This window comes from Kogia breviceps, chromosome 14, assembly GCF_026419965.1.
Source record: "Kogia breviceps isolate mKogBre1 chromosome 14, mKogBre1 haplotype 1, whole genome shotgun sequence".
NCBI lineage: Eukaryota > Metazoa > Chordata > Mammalia > Artiodactyla > Physeteridae > Kogia > Kogia breviceps.
Window position 1 is genome coordinate 88,191,028 of NC_081323.1, and position 18,644 is coordinate 88,209,671.

The 18,644-nt window shown below is 55.5% G+C and overlaps 1 protein-coding gene across 5 annotated transcripts in view; it reads right to left on the reverse strand.

Moving 5' to 3' along the window:
- Nucleotides 1-18,644, reverse strand: part of SDK1 (sidekick cell adhesion molecule 1) — a 786,274-nt gene that overhangs the window by 221,819 nt on the left and 545,811 nt on the right. For all 5 annotated transcript variants that reach the window (XM_067012701.1, XM_067012698.1, XM_067012699.1 and 2 more), the window contains exons 6-8: nucleotides 10,181-10,292; nucleotides 9,318-9,508; nucleotides 626-709 (exon numbers count right to left, since the gene is read on the reverse strand). In XM_067012701.1, coding sequence (XP_066868802.1) covers nucleotides 626-709; nucleotides 9,318-9,508; nucleotides 10,181-10,292 — 387 coding nt within the window. The remainder of the gene's footprint in view (nucleotides 1-625; nucleotides 710-9,317; nucleotides 9,509-10,180; nucleotides 10,293-18,644) is intronic.

Here is an 18,644-nt window from a genome sequence, read left to right on the forward strand (position 1 = left end):
GTGAGGACTCAATGGCAGTACCTCAACGGGCGTTTTCTCATCTAGTCGCCCCCGCAAGCACCCTGGGGGGCATCATTTTTCTCATCCTATGTGAAGATGGGGAGGGAGAGGCCCCCAGGGAGCGGTGCGGGGCAGCTGCAGGCCCTTCTGGCTTTTCCCGCGGCCCGTGCTCTTGTCCAGACGGTTCTGGCCGCGACTGACCTCAGGCAGGGTTGGGAGGAAGGTCTCTGCCTCTGCCGCTTGGGCTCGGGGAAGGGTCACCAGGGTGCAGAGGTGGGCCCCCGCCCCCCACCTTGTCCCCCCCCACCCCCGCCACCAAGTATCACTTCAAGCAGCAGAAATAATACTGGGGACTTAAGCCAGAAACTGAGTTTTGATCAATTAGGATTCATCTCTCTCTGCTGGGATGGACAGGGTTAAGGCTTCCTTGCTGTTCCCTTGGGTACGTGTTATTATCCCTGCTTTGCAGGTCACATGCCCAGCAACTGAGTTCTACTCCACGCCCACGGCCCCGCTTCTAATCATCACCGTCCACCTGTCGCTACCCGGAGGACGGCCCTGCCCTGGAGGCGCCATTTCCGTTCCTCCACCACGTCGCCGCTTGCCCTGTGGCTCCCGCACTCACCCATGGCTCCACACACGATGTCCACGGTTTCTTCTACTTCCACTAAAATCCGACTCTCAGGTTCCGCAGTAAAATACGGTGGCTCTTTAAACAAGGAAAAACCAAAACCGCCCGTAAGCCAGAGAGGTATATTTCAGAAGACCCTTACGGTCTACTAGAGTCTGATCTCCTTTTAAAAACTATTTTTGAAAACTTCATTAGTTACCGTCGTGCACACAGACTCAGAATTCGGTGCGCAGAGGCCAAAGGCAATTTATAGTCTAAGGTTTTGGAAAGCAAATTACTACTCAGGCAATGACTACTTTTCAGTTCATGGGCTTGAATAATGGAATATCTTAATTCACATTTTAGAAGGACTATCCCGTGAGGTTCATAAAGGTTTATATTTACAGCACAGTATTTTATAGTCTAGTTTGCTTCAGTATCTAAACTAAACAACAACTCATGAAGCATGTCAAATAAAGCAGCACAGACAGGCACCCGGCCTGTTTCAGGGAACAGGGCAGCCTATTAACATATTTTTTAAAGTCTTAGCAGTTCTTCTTCTCCAAAATATAGATTTAATACTTCAGTGGAATGCAAAATACTAGCTAAGAGAAGAAAGAAAATGGGCCTCTCATCCATCTTCAGTAGCAAAGGAAACCCAATCACTTGTGTATCTCCAGACACCCCGCTCGCCCACCTGTTCAACAGCAAAAAAAAAAGCAGTGGTTGTATTAAACAATGAAATTCCTTGGAGACTAAACTGCAATATTTTTCTCAGTTTATTCAGCAGGAATTCAACGGCGGCACGGCCAAGTTCGAGGAGTATTAAGCTAGTAGTGATTTCATTATCATGATAACAAAGGGCCACTGTATTCACTTTCTGTGTGATAATTTCTGGGCGCTGCCTTCCAGAGTGGTTTATTTCCACTGTAATTGTGTTGAATGTGGATACCATAGTTTGGCCTGCCTCTTGTATGGACTATATCTTTAAAACAGGGTGGGACCTAAAAGACGAAAAACAGAAACGAAAACTTAGCATTTCAAGGAGATGATTAAGGAGCCGAGGCTGATGGTTCCTCACTGGAAGCACTCAGGTATCAATCCCGCCATCACCTGCATCGCTCAAGCACAAACAATCTGCTGAAGGAAGCAGTCTGGCTGAGGCCATGGCTGCACATTCACTAGACGGAGGCAGATTCTCCACTTAGTTGTGTGCGTGGAGAGACCAGGCCTCAAGAAATACTGCAGAGATCGCACGTCTGTTTCCCAAGCCCGGCTTCATTGCACACTCCCGCGCGCACGTTCAGCCGCGTCTCCTTCATCCATAACAACGAAACAGCGTTGCTTATGCTCTAACTACCCGCCAGCTGCACCCTGCCAAGGCCCTGGTGTGCAGGTCACGCCCCATTTTCATCAGCAAATGCTGCAGTTGATATCTACCCCTGTGGTCTGGTTAAAGGGATGTGAGGGGAAAGGAAAAGAACGAAGTTAAAACATCAACATCTGCTAGGACGGATTACAGGTTTCCTTCCGTAACTTAAACATTTTATTTTGAGGTCATTGGAGAGTCCCACACATTTGTAATAAATAGTAAAGATGCCTCGTGTCCCCTCAGCGGGGACGTCTCGCAGAAGCTATAGTCCAACCAAGATACTGACAGCGAGACGCGGGGCCTGCTGTATTCAACGTTCCCCGCCCCCCGCCCCCCAGGCCTGGTTGCACTCGGTGTACGGCTCGTGCACGTCTGTGCATCCACACCGCGGTCAAGGTGCAGAACGGGACCACCACCACCAGGCTCCCCCACGCTGCCCCTCTGTAACCATGCCCGCCCCAAGGTCCCACCCCGAACCTCTGGCAACCACGCATCTGCTCTCCAGCTCTGTAATTCTGTCCTTTCAAGAACGTTACCTAAATGGAATGAAACAGTATGTAACCTTCGGAACTGGCTTTTCCCACTCGGCACACTTCCCTCGAGATTCTTCCAAGAGGAGTGACCCTTTGGTGGGAAGATCCCATGCCTATAGATGCTCAGCATCTACAGGACCGGACAGTTCCCGAGGCCGATGTCCCGGCGCTGCTCTCCCTTGCCCTGCGGTGCCCAGGTCTTCCCCAGGGGCCGGGGGGAGGCCCCCAGGGACAGAGACAACGGACCCTCCTCACACGGGGACCTGAGGCTGGACCAAGCTGACCGAAGGCCTGGCTCTGGGACTGCAGGAGCCTTAGGGACCCCCGGGCCTGCTCAGGGCGGCTCCCCTGCGAGCGCCGTCACCCCCGCCCGGCCAGTTCCCCGGGGCGCCCAGCGCGGGCTCACGGCCCCGTATCCTCGGTGGCCCTGAGCTCGGAGCCGCCAGGGTCCCCGGGCGCGTCCCGCCGGGCGGCCTGCCAGAGCTGGCCGAGCGCTGTCTGTCTCCTCCGCAGCCGACACCCAGGCCCGCGTGAGCGGCCAGCTCCGCTCACTCATTTACCGATTCTCCTGCCGTTTCCAGAAAAAGTCTTCCGGGTGCTGAGCACTCCGAGCGGCCGTGCGGCCGGCGAAGCCCTCACAGGCGCACGCGCTTCCGGCGGTGCCGTCATCTCTCCCTCTCGCGGCGGCCCCCGTCCTCCGACCCAGCTCGGCAGCGCCCTCGGCTCCTGCCGCGCGTAGCTGTCCTTAAGGAGAACAGTGGCGGGAAGCACCGGGCGGACCAGCCTAGAAAGACTGGGGCGACCGGTGGGGAAGACCCGCTGCGAACGCGTCATCCCCGCGGGGACTTTCCAACCACGGGGTCTTCAAAGCGCAGGCGCGCGGCTCGGCTAATCAGCAACGGCTCTGTCTCGAGAGGGTTCCCCGCCAACGCAGGCGCACACTAGACAGTCAAAGATCCATCGCGCTTGCAGCCGGTCAAACCGGGGGCCGAAACGAACACTTTCGCCTCTTTTGAAACAGTATGAAGCTGGCAGGAAGACGTCCTCATCCCGTGCGCCGCTGGCGTGTTAAGAACGGGCCAGCCGTGCCGCTTGTCCTCCAGTCAGCAAGCACAGCGAGCCTCCAGCCGCCCGACCTCAGAGCCTGAGGCAGGGATGCCTCCCAGGCAGCCCCCAAATTAGGATCCCTCAGGCCCCCCTGCCCTCGACGCTGGGCTCTGGCTCCTGCACCCCCCACCCCCGGCTCACGGCACAGCCCGGAGAGGCCCCCTCTGCCGTCTGCCCTTCTCCCAGAGCGACCGTCTCGGGAGGCGGCAGAGCCCGCGCGGCGCCCTTGACTCGCCGCCGTCGTCGTCCGCGCTTGCGTGCTGCGTCCCCTGGGGTGGACAGAGCGCCCCCAGGAGACGTCCAGCCCGGTCGCCGGGACCTGTGAACATGCTGCGCTCCGTGGCGCGGGGACTCTGCCGGCGTGACTGAGGTCACCGATCTTTATAAAAACGGGGAGGTGATTTCAGGGCAGCTGGGCGGGCCCAACCGCATCACGGGGACCCCCTAAAAGCAGAGAACTCGCTCCAGCCGTGGCAGTGGAACGACGGCAGGAGGGGAGGCCAGAGATCCGCGGGGTGGGGACTCGGCCAGCGGCTGGCCCGAAGACGAAGGAGGCCATCGCAGGGGATGCCTGTTGTCTCGAGACCCTGAGCAAGACCCACCAACAGCCAGAAAGGAAACAGGCCCAGTCCCACAAGCACACGAACTGAGTTCCGCAGCCTCCGGGTGAGCCGGGAAGTGGATCCTCCCGGGGCCCCGGGAGAAGAACCCAGCCCAGCCACAGCCTTGGCTGCAGCCTTGGGAGGCCCGGAACCGCGAGGCGACACATCTGTATTACTTTAAGCTGTTGAGTTTGTGGTCCTTTCTCACGAGAGCAACACAAGGGCCGTCGCCGGTCCCGGCTCCTCCCCGTGGACCAGCCTTTCTCAAGTGGCCTCGCGGGCAAACTCAGGCCGATCTTCAAGGCCAGTCCCCGTGTTTCTTCTCCTGCAGAAGCTCCCTGCCCTCCTCGGGCTGGGTCTGCCCCACCCACGTAGCCCTTGGGACCGACGACCCACATCTGTGGGATGCACCCACCACGCCGGAGGCCACCTCAGGGAAGAGCGTGTCTTAGTCACCTCTGCGTTTTAGCACCTGCCACCATTTCTGAGACGGCACTTAGAAGCCGCCCACTGGAGGAGAGAGAGAGGAGACGCCCACAGACTTGAGGACCCTGAAACTCCTCCAGGGGCGGAGCTGCATCGAACTCGTCTTCATCCTACCCAGGCTGGGGCTCCCGCCGGGTGCCTGGCACACACTTGGCGCTGGTGAACGACAGGCGGGCGAGCGGAGAAGCCGAGGATGGCGGGGGGGGGGGCGCCTGGCATTGGACGGCATGCGGAAGAATTCACACCTGCTCCCCAGACAGCGTTCCTGCTCGTCTCGAGGCACCAGGAGCAAGTCCCACCAGCATCGCTTGAGGTTCGTTTCACACGACTCTTCCTTTTGTTTAAGGAGCAGTTGTGTAAGAGCTCTTTTCTGAGCTTTAATCAGTGATAAGATGCCATACGGATAAGTTGTGCAGTTGGTGATAGGATGCCGAAAATTAATTTGGGTGCTTCTGCTATGGGCCGTATGTGCAAACTATAAAAAAAGACATCTCAGGCTTTTCTTAAACCGACGTGAACGAGTTACCAGGCAGGTGCTCTGTAAATCTCCACGAGGAGAGGACTGCGCTCTCTGCAAGATTCTCTTCTGGCCCGAATTGCTGTGGAAGCCCCTCTCCTGCCAGCCCCAGGGGAGCCCCCTCACCCCCCGCCTTGCAGAGGGTCTTAGCACTCACCGTGTGGAACCTTCACTGCCGCGTGAAGGGACTGCCTTCTGCATAAGACCCTGGATGCCGGGACCAGCACAGCATCGGGGGGGCCGGCTCAGTAAAGACCCCTCTGTATCGAGCCGAGGGAAGGAAGGAAGGAATCTGTGCTGCAAACAAACATCTAAGAGATGCTCAGTCTCAGCTCTAGGAGAACAACTTCTCAGTTGCGGTGCTGCCATCAGCAGAGAGGTGTTACAGGTAACTTGTTATTTTAATAGTAGTTCAGATATTGGAGTTTCTGCATGATGTATGTATAAAAAATCAGAAAAGACTTGAGGTATACAGAGAAAGCTCTGTACAACTGTCACGCCCCCCCCCCCACCCGAGTTTCTGGGCGGGGGGTGAAGGAGGCATCGCGCCTCGGGCAGGACACGCGTATGCACGGCCGCGCTGTGCGTGGGACCAGATCCATCAGTCTGGACGGGAGATGGAGCCGCCGTGTTTCACTGAGGTTGAGACGTTGCAGCATTGGTGAGAGGCGTCATCGTTCTGTTTACACCCAAGAAAGAAGAAATGCTCCCGTGGGTTGTGAGACACGCGCTGACTTCAGAGGCTGCAAGCGTGGAAGATGTGTCATGTCACCGCCGCAGGTAAAGCACTAAGGGTGACGTGTGTCACCACGAGCCCTACCAACAGCTCCCAAAGCTGCCGTTTGAGTCCTCCCGTGCCCGTCTCTTCATGCGATCCTCACAATACGAGCCGGAATCATTTCTGCAGCACCCCCATTTCACAGGCATGGACGCTGGGGCCCGCGGAGGCCGGCAAGCGGTGCGGTGAGAACCTGGGCCCAGCCCCGTCTCCAGAGCCCGTCCCATCATGCATGGCGCATCCGTGACCCGCCAGCGTGTCCGCTCTCTGCAGGACAACAGCTGGGACGGCGTCACTCCTCGGCCTGGTGCAAAGTCTGAGAGGCCACAGAGGCAAGTGGCGACGACTGAGGGAGTCCTGAGGGACATGCAGATGCACAGGCAGGTCAGGTGGGACCCGGCCGTTCCTCCTAAGCACAGGTGCTTGGGGGGCTGAAGGGCGACGGTCCAAGTCTTGGGTTGGCCTCCCAGAGAAGCCGACCTGAGACAGGGTTCCCCGCCAGCGGTTTATCTGGGAGGTGATGGGAACGCCATCAGGAGGGCGGGGGCCGGCTGAACGAGAGCACGTTACCAAGGCAGCTCCCGCTCTAGGTGACTGAGCCTACCCCGCTGGGAACAGCTGGAGGCCAGTGAAGACCACAGCCTCCAAATTACGTCCCCACCTCGGGGCGGGGACGCTTCGCTGACGATCCTCCGGTCCGCGCGGCGCTGGACTAGCGCGCACCGGGGCGGGGGGGTGGTGGATGCCAGCACTTCCAACCTGCCGCACGGTGGGTGCCCTGGCCTCACCCAGGGGCAGCCCTGGCTCCAGTGGCCAGAGAACGCAGCCGGGAAACGGGCCCTGAGGCATCCGTCTCATCGCGTGGGGTGCGCGGTGTGTGGGCAGGTAAGGAAACGAGCGGTGAAGCAACAGACGCAAACTCACCGCGGGGCCGGCGGGGGAGACCATGGACCGCCAAACCCAGGAGGCCACCTTCCCTGCCGTGTGGAGAGTCGCGTGTGTGACGCCGTCTGCAGTCAGACCCGAGTTCCCGTTTAAACCTCAGAAATTAAGCAATGCAGCAGCGGAGTTGACAGGTGGGCTGTACAGCCTGTCTTGTCTCATCAGTGAGAAACAGGAGTAAATGGAAGCCAATCCGGGTCTGCTTTCTTTCATCTGCACGTTCCTATCGAAAGTTCGCCGCACGGTTCTACCAGTGACAGGGCCGTGGAACCAGGACCGGGGTTTCCTGGGGATCCCTCCCTCCGCGATCGCTGGGCTCGGGGCTATAATCTCCCAAATCACTCTGAATTGACAGAGGCTCTTGAGGGCTTTGCCAGGATGATTCAACCGCAAAATCCTACCTGTCACAGCAGATTCTTATGAATAAAGGGGATTTAAATGAACATCATAAAGGTACACGAGTGTGTCCGTGTACCTTTAAAAGCCAGAACACGGAGAGATGGCAACTCAGGAGAATACAGAAACAATCTGCTCTGGAATCCAGATGGAAGTGCAAAACCCAAGTTCACGTGACAGATTAAAAAAAATTTGTTTTCAATAAATTTATTTGTTTTTGGCTGTGTTGGGTCTTCGTTGCCACACGTGGGATTTTCTCTAGTTGTGGCGAGCAGGGGATACTCTTCGTTGTGGTGCACAGGACTTCTCATTGAGGTGGCTTGCAGAGCATGGGCTCTAGGCGCACAGGCTTCAGTAGTTGTGGCACGCGGGCTCAATAGTCGTGGCTCGCGGGCTCTAGAGCGCAAGCTCAGTAGCTGTGGCGCACGAGCTTAGTTGCTCCGCGGCATGTGGGATCTTCCCAGCCCAGGGCTCGAACCCGTGTCCCCTGCATTGGCAGCTGGATTCTTAACCACTGCGCCACCAGGGAAGCCCTTAAACATTTTAAAAAGGGAATTATAATGGAAACAAACGTTCTAGTTTACAGGGAGATAAATTTCTTCTCTTGCTTAAATTACCTTGAAATGTTTTAACACGATATAGTCCTGTCTGCTGGAGATTTACACGTTTACAGTTTTAATTTGGGTTCAGTCTATAATGCGCTGTGCTCGTGTAGCTGTAGATCACCCCCGACAGAAAGGTCCTCGCCGGGAATGGGGATGGGGTATTGACATCTCTAAAGCGTGGATGAGAAAGGGAGCAGAGAAGCAGCTCAGATCCCTGGTGGAGAATCAGCCATGATTTGTGACTCAAAACCTGCTTCTCTGATGCTTTTAAAATTCATGCACATCTTTCAGAGGGGCTGACAGGTTTGCATCACGTGAGTTTGGCAGTCAGTTTCAGGCCACAGAGCCATTTCCTAATGATTTAAAGGAATGTGACACACTCAAGGCAAACTGCCTCTTATGCAGCATTTCTTCACACTCTTGCTAATTTTTTTAATGAAAACACAAGCTTTTATTTTTCCTTACTTTGCAAAGTGGCAAACTGCAAAATATGTTACGTGAGGGGCGATTGCTCTCAAAGGGCTTTCTGCTTATGTGACCGTTCCTGTTCCCAATCTGCCTTGTTTGGAGTGGGAGGAGAGAAGCAGAGATTCTCCCACTTGGAGTGGACCCTGAACGCAGCTCTTATCAGCAGTGGCCACTAGACGGATCACTGCGACAAGTGACCACAGCCACTGCAGAGGCCTCAACGTATTACAGGAGCTCCAGAGACGAGAGAAATAAAGGCCTTTGCCTCACGATTTAATGTAATCTTATCATAATCTGAAAATAGACTGAGGATTCCCTTAGTCTGTGTACAATGCACCTTCCTAAACATCGAGATTTCCCAGCGTTTAGAGCAGCTCAAATGTGCCTAATTTTGTCTCCTTTCTGCCTGGTTTAAGAATAACACATGATTCTAGGAAGCCTCTCTGTTCTCACTTTCTAATTTAACAAAAGGTAACACCCAAGACTTTGACTTTCTCTGGGTCAAAAAATAAAAAATAACGGTCATAGATTAATCTCTGAACATGGATCGTAACGGCCAAATAAGAGTTATAGAAAAGCCTCATGGCAGAAGGGTCAGCGCAGGGAGGTGGTAAACATGCCAAGGATTTCTACACTCTATTTCCCAAGCTTTACGATTGGAAGTTTTCAGAAGGACGTTTCTTGGGAGCATTCAGAACATCAACTCTCTGGACTTAATGCATTGATATTCTTGGGAAAGAAGAACAGGCTGAATCTGGGAGATAAACTCAACTTCACTGCCACGTGCTGAGTTAGAAAGAGTCGGTGGAACACAGGAGTGAGCTACGCTGTTTCCATGGCCTGGGGTGCGGCGCCACTCTCCGAGGACGCGGGCGCCACCGCTTCCCGGTTTGAGCCTTACCTATGATAGAAAGGAAGGCTTTGGCTCTGGCGGGCTCGAAAGCGCTCCCTGGCAGCGCTGCCTCGCAGGAGTACTCCCCGGTGTCCGAGGAGGTCGGGGCGCTGATGGTGAGGCGTCTCCCGAAGCTGTGGAGCCCACGGGTGACTCTCACCCCGTTCCTCTTCCAGGTCACACTCAGCTCCTCGACGGGCCTGTGAGAACGAAGGGCTTTAGTGACAGTAACTGTGGATCGTGTAGACGGCAATAATGATCATTCTACCAGCAACCACGGTGGGTTGAACAGTGGACATTTAAAACTCAATCCAGGTATTACTCTACTCCCTTACGGCACGCGTCAGTGACACAGTCTGCTCGAGGGCTATTGCGCAAGGATAGCTAATTGCAGCGGCAATGGACCATAAGTGCTAATGACGCCATTTGCTCAGGGAAAGAACGCTTAAAACAAATGCCGCTGGGGGACTCGCTACATGGGAGGCGTGATCACTGGGGACTCCGTTCTGCAGTGACCACTAATGGGGCAGAGAACACCTACGACGACAGAGGAGAAGAGAAGGAACTCTTTCTTTTGCACCCAAAGGAGGGCGAGGCTCCTCTCCGCTCCTCAGCCAGAATCGAAGGAGAGACCCTCTACCGTGACCCAGAGCTAAAGTGAAAGGCGCTGCTTTCCAATATAAATATTACGTTCAATATAAGTACTGCAGAACAAGGCCCGGGAAAGGTCAGCACACCCACGTCCTATCTTCCCGCACGCGCTGTGCCCGCAGCCCGGCTGGATGAACAAGACCACCATTGCTGGAGAGCCAGGCACGCGCAGGAGGTGTCGTCACGGGTGGTCTCTCCCCGCCTGGGGGGCTGGCACGCACCTGGCGTTGGCCACGCATTCCAAGGTGGCCTCGCTGGACCCGGCCACCACGCTTCGGTTGCTCGGGGGGATCACGATGACGGGGGCCACGGCTTCAGGCGTGCCAACATCTCCTGCAGCAGAGAAAGCAGAAGCCCGTGGAACTCTCTGAAGTACAGAAGGTGTGAGGGTTGCAACGTGCCACGAGAGCCTTGTCAAGATGCTCCGACAGGACGCCCGGCACCTCGGGACCCGACCCCAGCCCTCGAGGAGCACTCGGTGTGGTCCTGGTCCACAAACACATGTCCCGCCCAGGAACCATGGGAACAGGGAGCTCCCGAGGCTTCTCCACGCACCGTGCCCATAAGGGGCTTTAGACCGTGGTGCATTTTCCAAAATGCTTGCTGACTTTATTTACCAATTTTAGACTTTGCTGATTGAGCTACCCGGTGTACCCACTACTTTCAAATCCGTTCACTTCCGCAAGTATTTCACGCATCGGGCCCTCTGCTGGCCACGTGTGTGTCTGGAAAGCGGCTGCTCTCTGACTCGGGCCCGAACACGGTCCCTGGAGCAAAGACGTCCCATGAACCAAGCGCTCGGTTCCGTGCGTGCATGTTTAATCCCTTCTCTCTGAAAAGTAAATATTCCGACTCCATCTCTGTTGTGTGAGTATCAAACTATAAATAATTTAGCTCATACCTCTGGTGACAAGGGAGGAAAAAAACCACGAGATGTTCTTGCCGCTTTTCTCTCAAATACAAGTAATATCAAAATTAAACTATGTGCGCATTACTACTGTTTATTTAGGGGAAATGAAGACTGATCACACGTTTCGAGAACAGGACTTTCAATAAAGGGTGGAGATGGAAGAGGCTGGAAATAAAAATAAATTGACATCACAGCAAATAAATGCCCAATGCTTCCTGGAGGACCTCATGCTGCAGAGACCCGCCACCACTGAGAGCAGCGGAGGAGAACCGTGGAAGGTTCCAGCTGCTGGCAATGCGGTCAGGGCATCGAGCGAGAACAGGGGGAGAAAAGAGGACTGGCCTCTAGTCAATTTCCCACAGCTCTGAGTCCGCCTTTCACTGCCTAAGGAGTATGAGATTCTGGAATTAAAGGTTCATGTGAATTAAAAAAAAAAAAAAGCTTGAGGCGGGCAGAGCCAACAAATCAAGTTTTTAACCCCATGTATCGACTAGTTACTGCGAGGCCGTTTCAGGCCCTCGGGGCTCCTGGCAAGCGCCGGGCAGCCTCCCCTCCCCACGCCCGGCAGGGCCCCCCGGGGACCTTCCCAGCGCCCGACGCCCTCGGCTCCTGAGACTGGGGACCCTGGGGCTGGTTATCAGGCCTCCGAGGATGCCGGGGTACAGACACGTTCGTGACAGAGGCTGAATGTCTGCCTGTCGTCGGTGAAAGTCGCTGATGAGGAGGAATGACCCGAGCGGCTGACATCCGCAAACAGTCTCGTGAAGCGAAGGACAGCAGCGGGGCGCGCAGAGCTCGCCGAGCAGGGTGCTAATTTGGCATGAATGAGCGCTCCGCCTGGCGCCCGAGAGGAAGCCCGTGCTCAGCACCTGTCGCCGCCCCGAGGGCGGTCCCCGCGCTGACCCCGAGAGACCCGCACGCGACAGGCAGCTCAGCGCCAGGCCCGAGTTCGCGGCCCCGGGGACGAATGGGAGGGGGCACGTGCTGCTCCGCGGTGATTCCAGCCGCCCCGAGGGAAGAGGAAGTCGTTCGTAATTGGGACTCACACGGAACAGCAGCTTCTGTCTGTATTGCTCTGGTGGCCCAAACCATTACATGACGTCCAGGACCCTCACCCATGGGGTCGACAGGACCAAGTCCAGCAAGCAGCTCGATTGGGGGCTGGCAAGTGTCAGCCTGCCCTCAAAGCCGACTCCTCCGTTCTTCCTGGTGATGCGTGAATCACACATGACGCTTGGAGAAGTAGGTCCCAGAGATGCACATAAAATGCGACGGTTCCTAAAGGGTGCATTTCTAACACACACACACAAGGTACACACATGCCGGCAAAGTGACCTTGACTTATGGAAACTACAAGAGAAAGATCAAAGCAAGGTCTGGTGATGGAGGAGTCGGTGCGTTTTCTACTGAAACTTAACATTTCAGGAAACTTGTCCGTAAGCTCCCAGAATCCACATCTCCCGGTAGCAAGGATAGCGCTCGTCGTAGCACACGATGCTGGCACACTTTCTTCATTAAAAACAAATGTTTTAAAACTTCAGTCAGATTCGTATGAGCGCGTGGACGAAAAAGAACAGCAAAGAGAGGCTTAAAACGAAACGTGACAACCCGCCCCCTCCCCCAAATGTGACTTTTAACTTGTCAACAGGCAACTTTGCTTCAATCAGGCGGGAAGCTCAGTGTTGTCCCCAAGGGACCCTGAACCCCAGAGTGCAGAGCTCTTTCCTCTGGGGCCATTCATTCTCAGACCGGGGCGGGGTGGGGGGCCTTACCTGTCTGTCTGTCTCTCTGTCTACTCGCCTTAGCTGCCGAGTACTCTACAGTAGGAGGTAGGAAGCAGAGTGTCCCAGACACAAGCCATTAACTACCCCGGCTCTAGCTCTGGGTCATAACTAGTCCCACGGTGGCCGAGTCCGCTCCCCAAGCCGAGACATCCTCCGCCCACCCGCATGGTCAGCATCCTCCATCCAGACCCTTGTTTCATCTCTCAGTCACTAACAGCGCCTTCTCGTCCTGTGGACCTCAGTCTCTTCTACCTGCACTGCATTTTCGTGGGGTTTTACTTCTTTTTTAAGTGAGAGGAGGTCATGGATGTGCATTTGTAACCTGTCAAGCTGACTTTTCTACCAATTTTTTTCCCACGTTCAATTTTTAGAAGAAAAATGCAAAGAAGACAATCTGGGCATTTTAAAAAAGAATAAAACGACCTCTTCATTCCTGGTACTCCCACAGTGTCTTAAGATACAATAAGCACTCAACAAATACTCAATGATTGGTTAATTTTTCATAAGTATTCTACAATAATGAGCCACTACTACCACCACCAGGAAAATTACCCTCTCCTTCAGGGTTCCGCATTAAAAAACATTTTTTAAACACCATATGCCAATGTATTAAGAATTATTTCCAAGAAGAACGAAAACAAAATGGGAAGCAGGAGGGAAACTGTACTTCACCAAGTTCCCACACAGCCGTTCAACATTCTGTTACGCGTTTACATTTACAAGTGTTGCCCAATTTAATCTAACAACAAGCTATTAAGATAGCTATTAGCATTCCCCTTTCATGGATGAGAAAATTGAGCCCCCACGTCACATGACTAAACATGGTAGAGAATGGGTTTTAAATAGAGGAATGTCTTCATCCAAAGTTCATAATCTTTCTTTTATATAACGATGTTTCCTCCTAATAAAAACTTTGGTTGTGCTCAGTTAACCAAAAATTAAATTATCTAGAACACTCCTTCCCCCGAAACGTTTCCTTAATTGAGACTTTACTGTAGCGTTTTCAACTGAGCATCTCCCTGGTTGGTTTGGGTGGCTGGGAGGTGAAGACATGGGAGCAAAAGAGGATTTCTGCCGAGGTCAGCAACGCTGGGTGCCAGGTACCTTCAAAGGCAGGAAGGCGCATGCTTTGTAGTTCTGGGAAGAAAGGCTCCTGGCAGAGGGAAATGGGGCCTCCTCCTAGTCAGTTTCTCCCACGTGAACCCCTTGATCACTGGAGAGGCTGAGTAGAGAGGAGCTGTCCAGGTTGCATTTAATTAAAAAGTACATTTAAAGAATATCAAATCTCTCAGGCAGAAAAAAATTTTTAAAAAAAGTTCAAAGTCTACCAGAACTGCTAAGCTGTGGAATTACAGCAGGTAAAGTAGGATGGATGGCACACAGCCTGCTTCCCGGCAACCAAGACAGTGCCTGTGGCGGGAGAACAGCGTGAGGATAAAGGGCGAGTCCCGTGGACCCAGGGTCAGGAGCACAGCAGAGGCGGGAGGCGGGGACCGAGACCTGGAAGGAAGGAACCAGCCCCGCGGACATCTGCGTGCGGAGTCAGAGAGCCGGACTCTGGAGACGGAGGTGGGCAAAGGAGGACACGGGAGCTCGGCCAAGTGACGGCAGGAAGAGAACTGAATTTAGAAGCCAGTAGAAGTACGCTGGCTCCCAACGCGAAGCAAGTTACTCAGCTTCTCCGAGCCTTATGTTCCTAACCTGTAAACGGATGCCCGTTTCACGGGGCCATTGAAAACAGGAGCAGACATCTGACAGTCTCACTTTCGACGTCCGTTTGTACGTGTACACGACACACATCAGGCGGCGCGCGGCGCGCAGGGAGCGCTACGGAACTCGGGGCCGCAGCGCCACGGCGAGGGGGCACCGAGGCCCTCGGCGTCCGCTCTGCCCCCGGGTTTCCCGCCTCTCCGCCGGGACGGGCTCCCCGCGGACGCTCGGAAGGCCTGCGCGCCCTGCACGTGAGGCTGCGCGGGGCTGGACCTCGAGGGAAGGCCCGGGAGGAGGGGAGGAGCGGGCCCGCCCGTCCCCACTCGCCTCCTCAAGAAGGTCTCCACAGCTCACTCAATACACAGCCCCTTCCTTTCAAAACAAGAGCCTATGCCCGAAAGGTGGAATTTTCCAGAACATCTGAGAAAGCAGATCCCTCGTTTGGGCTTCCTCTGTCAGAACCGTCATCTCGCCCGTCCAGCTTCCTAGGCGAGCGCCACCGGCCACGCACCTCGGGGGATCCTCGCGGCCAAAGGGGCGAGGCTGCGGCTCTGCCTCCGTTGCCTCCGCGGAGCTGGGTGTCGCGCTGGCCGCCCGGCAAATAACGAGCTCAAAGGCCACCTCCACCGGGAGATGCGGAGGCATGTCTGCCCGGAGACACACAAACGTGCACCATGAGCCAACCACACGGGCACAGGCATTCAAGCAGAGGCGACCCCCGTTCCGGGAAAGACAGGGCGACGACGGAGGCCACGGCCTCCGAGACTCCAAAGAGCCCCGGCCCCCCGGTTCCCAGTGGGGCCAGATCTACAGGCTTCTAACTCAGGTCAGAAGAGGACCCCTCCAGAAGCGGCAGCTGAGGGGCCTACAGGACCCTTCGGAACCTCCAAACCTTCCTGCTCCAAAACAAGCGCTCTAAAATGTGTAGGAACAGGAGAGAAAAATAAGGTTGAGAACACACGCGGGAGCCAAAGGCCTTAGGGAAGCTCTCAGTGCTGAGCTTCAGGTTCCTCGGTGTTTTCTGAAAGCTGTTTTCAACCTCCAATAATGGTAATATTTACTGGCTGTGTTGACCAGATGGCATAACAATTACAGACATGTTTTAAAATTCAGGCAACTGGCTCTCTGGGCAGAGCAAGCAGTGAGCCGTCTCGAGCCAGGGCCACGGGTGCCACAGCGCTCACCTCACTGCAGTGTCCCGGTTTGTGGGGAGATCTGTCCACCTTCCGGAATAAGGAGGGGCGGACGTGTTCTCCATCTCTGCGCGAGGCAAAGTGCCTGGGCCGCGAGAGCCCTTCCGTGAGCGCTTGTTGAAGGAAGAATTAAGTCTTGTCCAAACAGAGCACGGCTGGCTATTACTGTCAGCTCTTTATCGCTATAGGATGATAACAGTAGCAAGTACCTCTCATTTCCAGGCACTGCGCACGCGTGGGGAATATGAGCGTTAGCTGCACAGGGTCAGAGGTCAGCGACGTCAAGGAGGTCTGGGCTTAGCAGAGGAAGAGAGTCACGTGGGAAGAAGCAGCAGCTGGTGGTGGGGTCAGGGGAGCCGAGGGGAGGGACGCGCGGGGCGCAGCGTCGGGAGCGCTGCGGGATGGACTCTTCCGGGGGAATTAGGGAGGGCGTGAGCCCGGCCCTCGGAAGACGGACAGTACTCACCAGGCGGGGGAGGGAAGGAAAGGCATTCCAGGAACAGGAAGAAAGGCAGTGGAAGCCGGGGTGGCTTGTTTGGAAAACTGCCAAGTGGTTGTTGAAGGTCGAGGGGAAAGTGGGGCCTGGGGGTGAGCCCAGAGGAGGCTGTCAGGGGAGGGGGGCCATGCTACCAAGCTTGGACGTTATCCAGCAGGGAACGGAGAGCCACTGAAGGCCCTTGAGGAGGGAAGCGGTGACGGAGGCCGTGCGGGGCTGTTGCGGGCGTCGCGGGAAGAAGGGGAGCCGGCGGCAGCTGGGTGTGTGCACGCAAGCTCTCCCGGCTTCCGGCTTGAGTGGTCTGGGTGGGTGGCGGAGCGGCTCGTAAGGGCGAAAGCTCAGGAGCAGGAACGGGTTGGGGCGATGACGTGGGCGTGTGAAGCTGGAGGACAAGGAGGCCCGGCGGTGTCCACGTGGGCAGGGGCGCTGGCCGGTCAGCGGCCCGAGAGCTCGGGGATGAGCACGGAAGACAGGGCTTGGAGGAGCCGCAGGCCGCCGGAGTCTTAAAGGGCAGGCACGCGGAGTGCACGTGGACTGGGATGCCTGGCGGTCGGGACAGTGGAGGCAGGAGGAGAGAGGCGTGATGGCGCTGAGGAAAGAGAGGCTGTTGTCTCTTCCGCATGAACAGGAGTTCTCACACGGACAGTCAAGGCTGCTTCTGTTCAGGTTCTGAAGATGCATCTCTGAGTTTGCCTCGTAGGACGATTTCTAAGGAAGGCGGAGCTATACACACGTAAAAGAGTCCTGACCTTCCCCCAAGAAGCGTTTCATTGTGCCAGGGAGCGCACGAGCAGACACTGCGGAGCTCCAGCCACTCTTTTGTTCAGTTCTGTGGCTCAGCTTCTGCAAACAGGCTGCCTAGGGCCATGTCCAACCGCCTTCCGGCAATAAAAACACAACTCCGTTGGTCAGAGTCTCTTATGATTCTTGACCTTCTTCCACGCACAGCAAAGGTGCATTCGTGCCCTTTTGGGGGATGGGTGAGACCAGCTCCAAGACATTTTACTTAAAGAAAATCAAGTGGCTTTTCTTTTAAAAAATAAATAAATTTATTTTTTTTTAAAAAAGAAAGAAAGCTCTACTGCTCTCTGCTCTCCCACTTACTAGCTTGGTGACATCGCTGGCATGTTACTAACCCTCCCTTGTGCCTCATTTTCCTCATCTGTAATGTGGGGATAAACAGCACCACCTCACCCACCCAAGCCCATTGCTGAGTGCCCCAGAGTGATTATTAACGTTGAGACCCAACTTAATTACTTAGTTCATAGAACACAGCCAGAAGAGACCAGTTATATTATAGCATCACTGGGTTTATAATAAAAGTAAATATCAGAGCCACACCAGGAAGCACAAAAAGTTAGATTTATTGTTTCTGACAACTGCTTGTTCATTGTTACCTGCATCACAAATCTGAAATACAATTCTGCTCCTCAATTACAAACGAATACTCTGAAAAGTGGTTAGGTAGCTTTTTTTTTTTTTTTTTTTTTTTGCGGTACGCGGGCCTCTCACTGCCGCGGCCCCTCCCGTTGCGGAGCACAGGCTCCGGACGCGCAGGCTCAGCGGCCACGGCTCACGGGCCCAGCCGCTCCGCGGCACGTGGGATCCTCCCGGACCGGGGCACGAACCCGCGTCCCCCGCATCGGCGGGCGGGCTCTCAACCACTGCGCCACCGAGGAAGCCCATGGACGCCTGTGTTGCTACTAGCACTTTTGAGATTCTTCTCAGTAATTCCGGAAAATCTGGTTGGCGTCATCTCATTGGCGGGCGTCTCCATCAGGTGGCACGCCAGGCTCTGCCCAGAAGCCAAGAGGACTCCCCTTTGCCGGGCCTCCTGATACCCACTTCCACGGCGCTTCACGGACACGGCCACCTTCTTTTTCTGCCTCTGATCGCCATACTCATAGAGCCCAAGCGGCACTCCTTGCACGTGGGCGTCTCCGCAGGGGTCCGCCTCCACGGACGGGACCTGCGGGTCCTGAACCTGTCTGCACCCCCCGCTGCAGCAGCGGCTCCGACGTTTGCTTTGCCTTCGCGCCCGGTTTCCTGTTCATCAGCTCCGGCCGTCTTTTTGCCGAGGCCCAGCGCCGCCGTGCGGGGAAGTCCTCCGGACGACCATAAAAGGTCCGGGCTTTGCCTGCCTTCAGCGGTGGTCCACATATGCTCAAGATTTCTCTCAGCTTTCCAGACAGCAATTTATTAAAATTCTCCCCTGCGCTTGTGAACTGGGGCACATCACCTTCTTTTTCTTTGCCACAGGTTCCTAAAGCCAGGCCCTCCGTCTTGTCTGCGGCGGCTGGACCGGGTCCCCAGAAGCGCTTCCCGCTCAGACGTCGGACGCGCGACTCTCGCAGCAGCCGGAAGAGGCAGCAAGAACGTGTTTTCGGCTCGGCCCCCCGGCGCCACCCTCCACCGAGCCCGTGGCGCAAGGAGGGCGAGCGCGCGCCTGGGAGCCCGGCTTCCGCGGGGCCGGGGGGCGGGCGGGGGGCGGGCTCAAGTGGCCTTTCCACCCATCAGTTGCTTCTGCAACCCTTCGGAGTCTGTCATCTTTCTCGGCATTATTAAAACGGCCTGGCTAAGGGATGAAGTGCG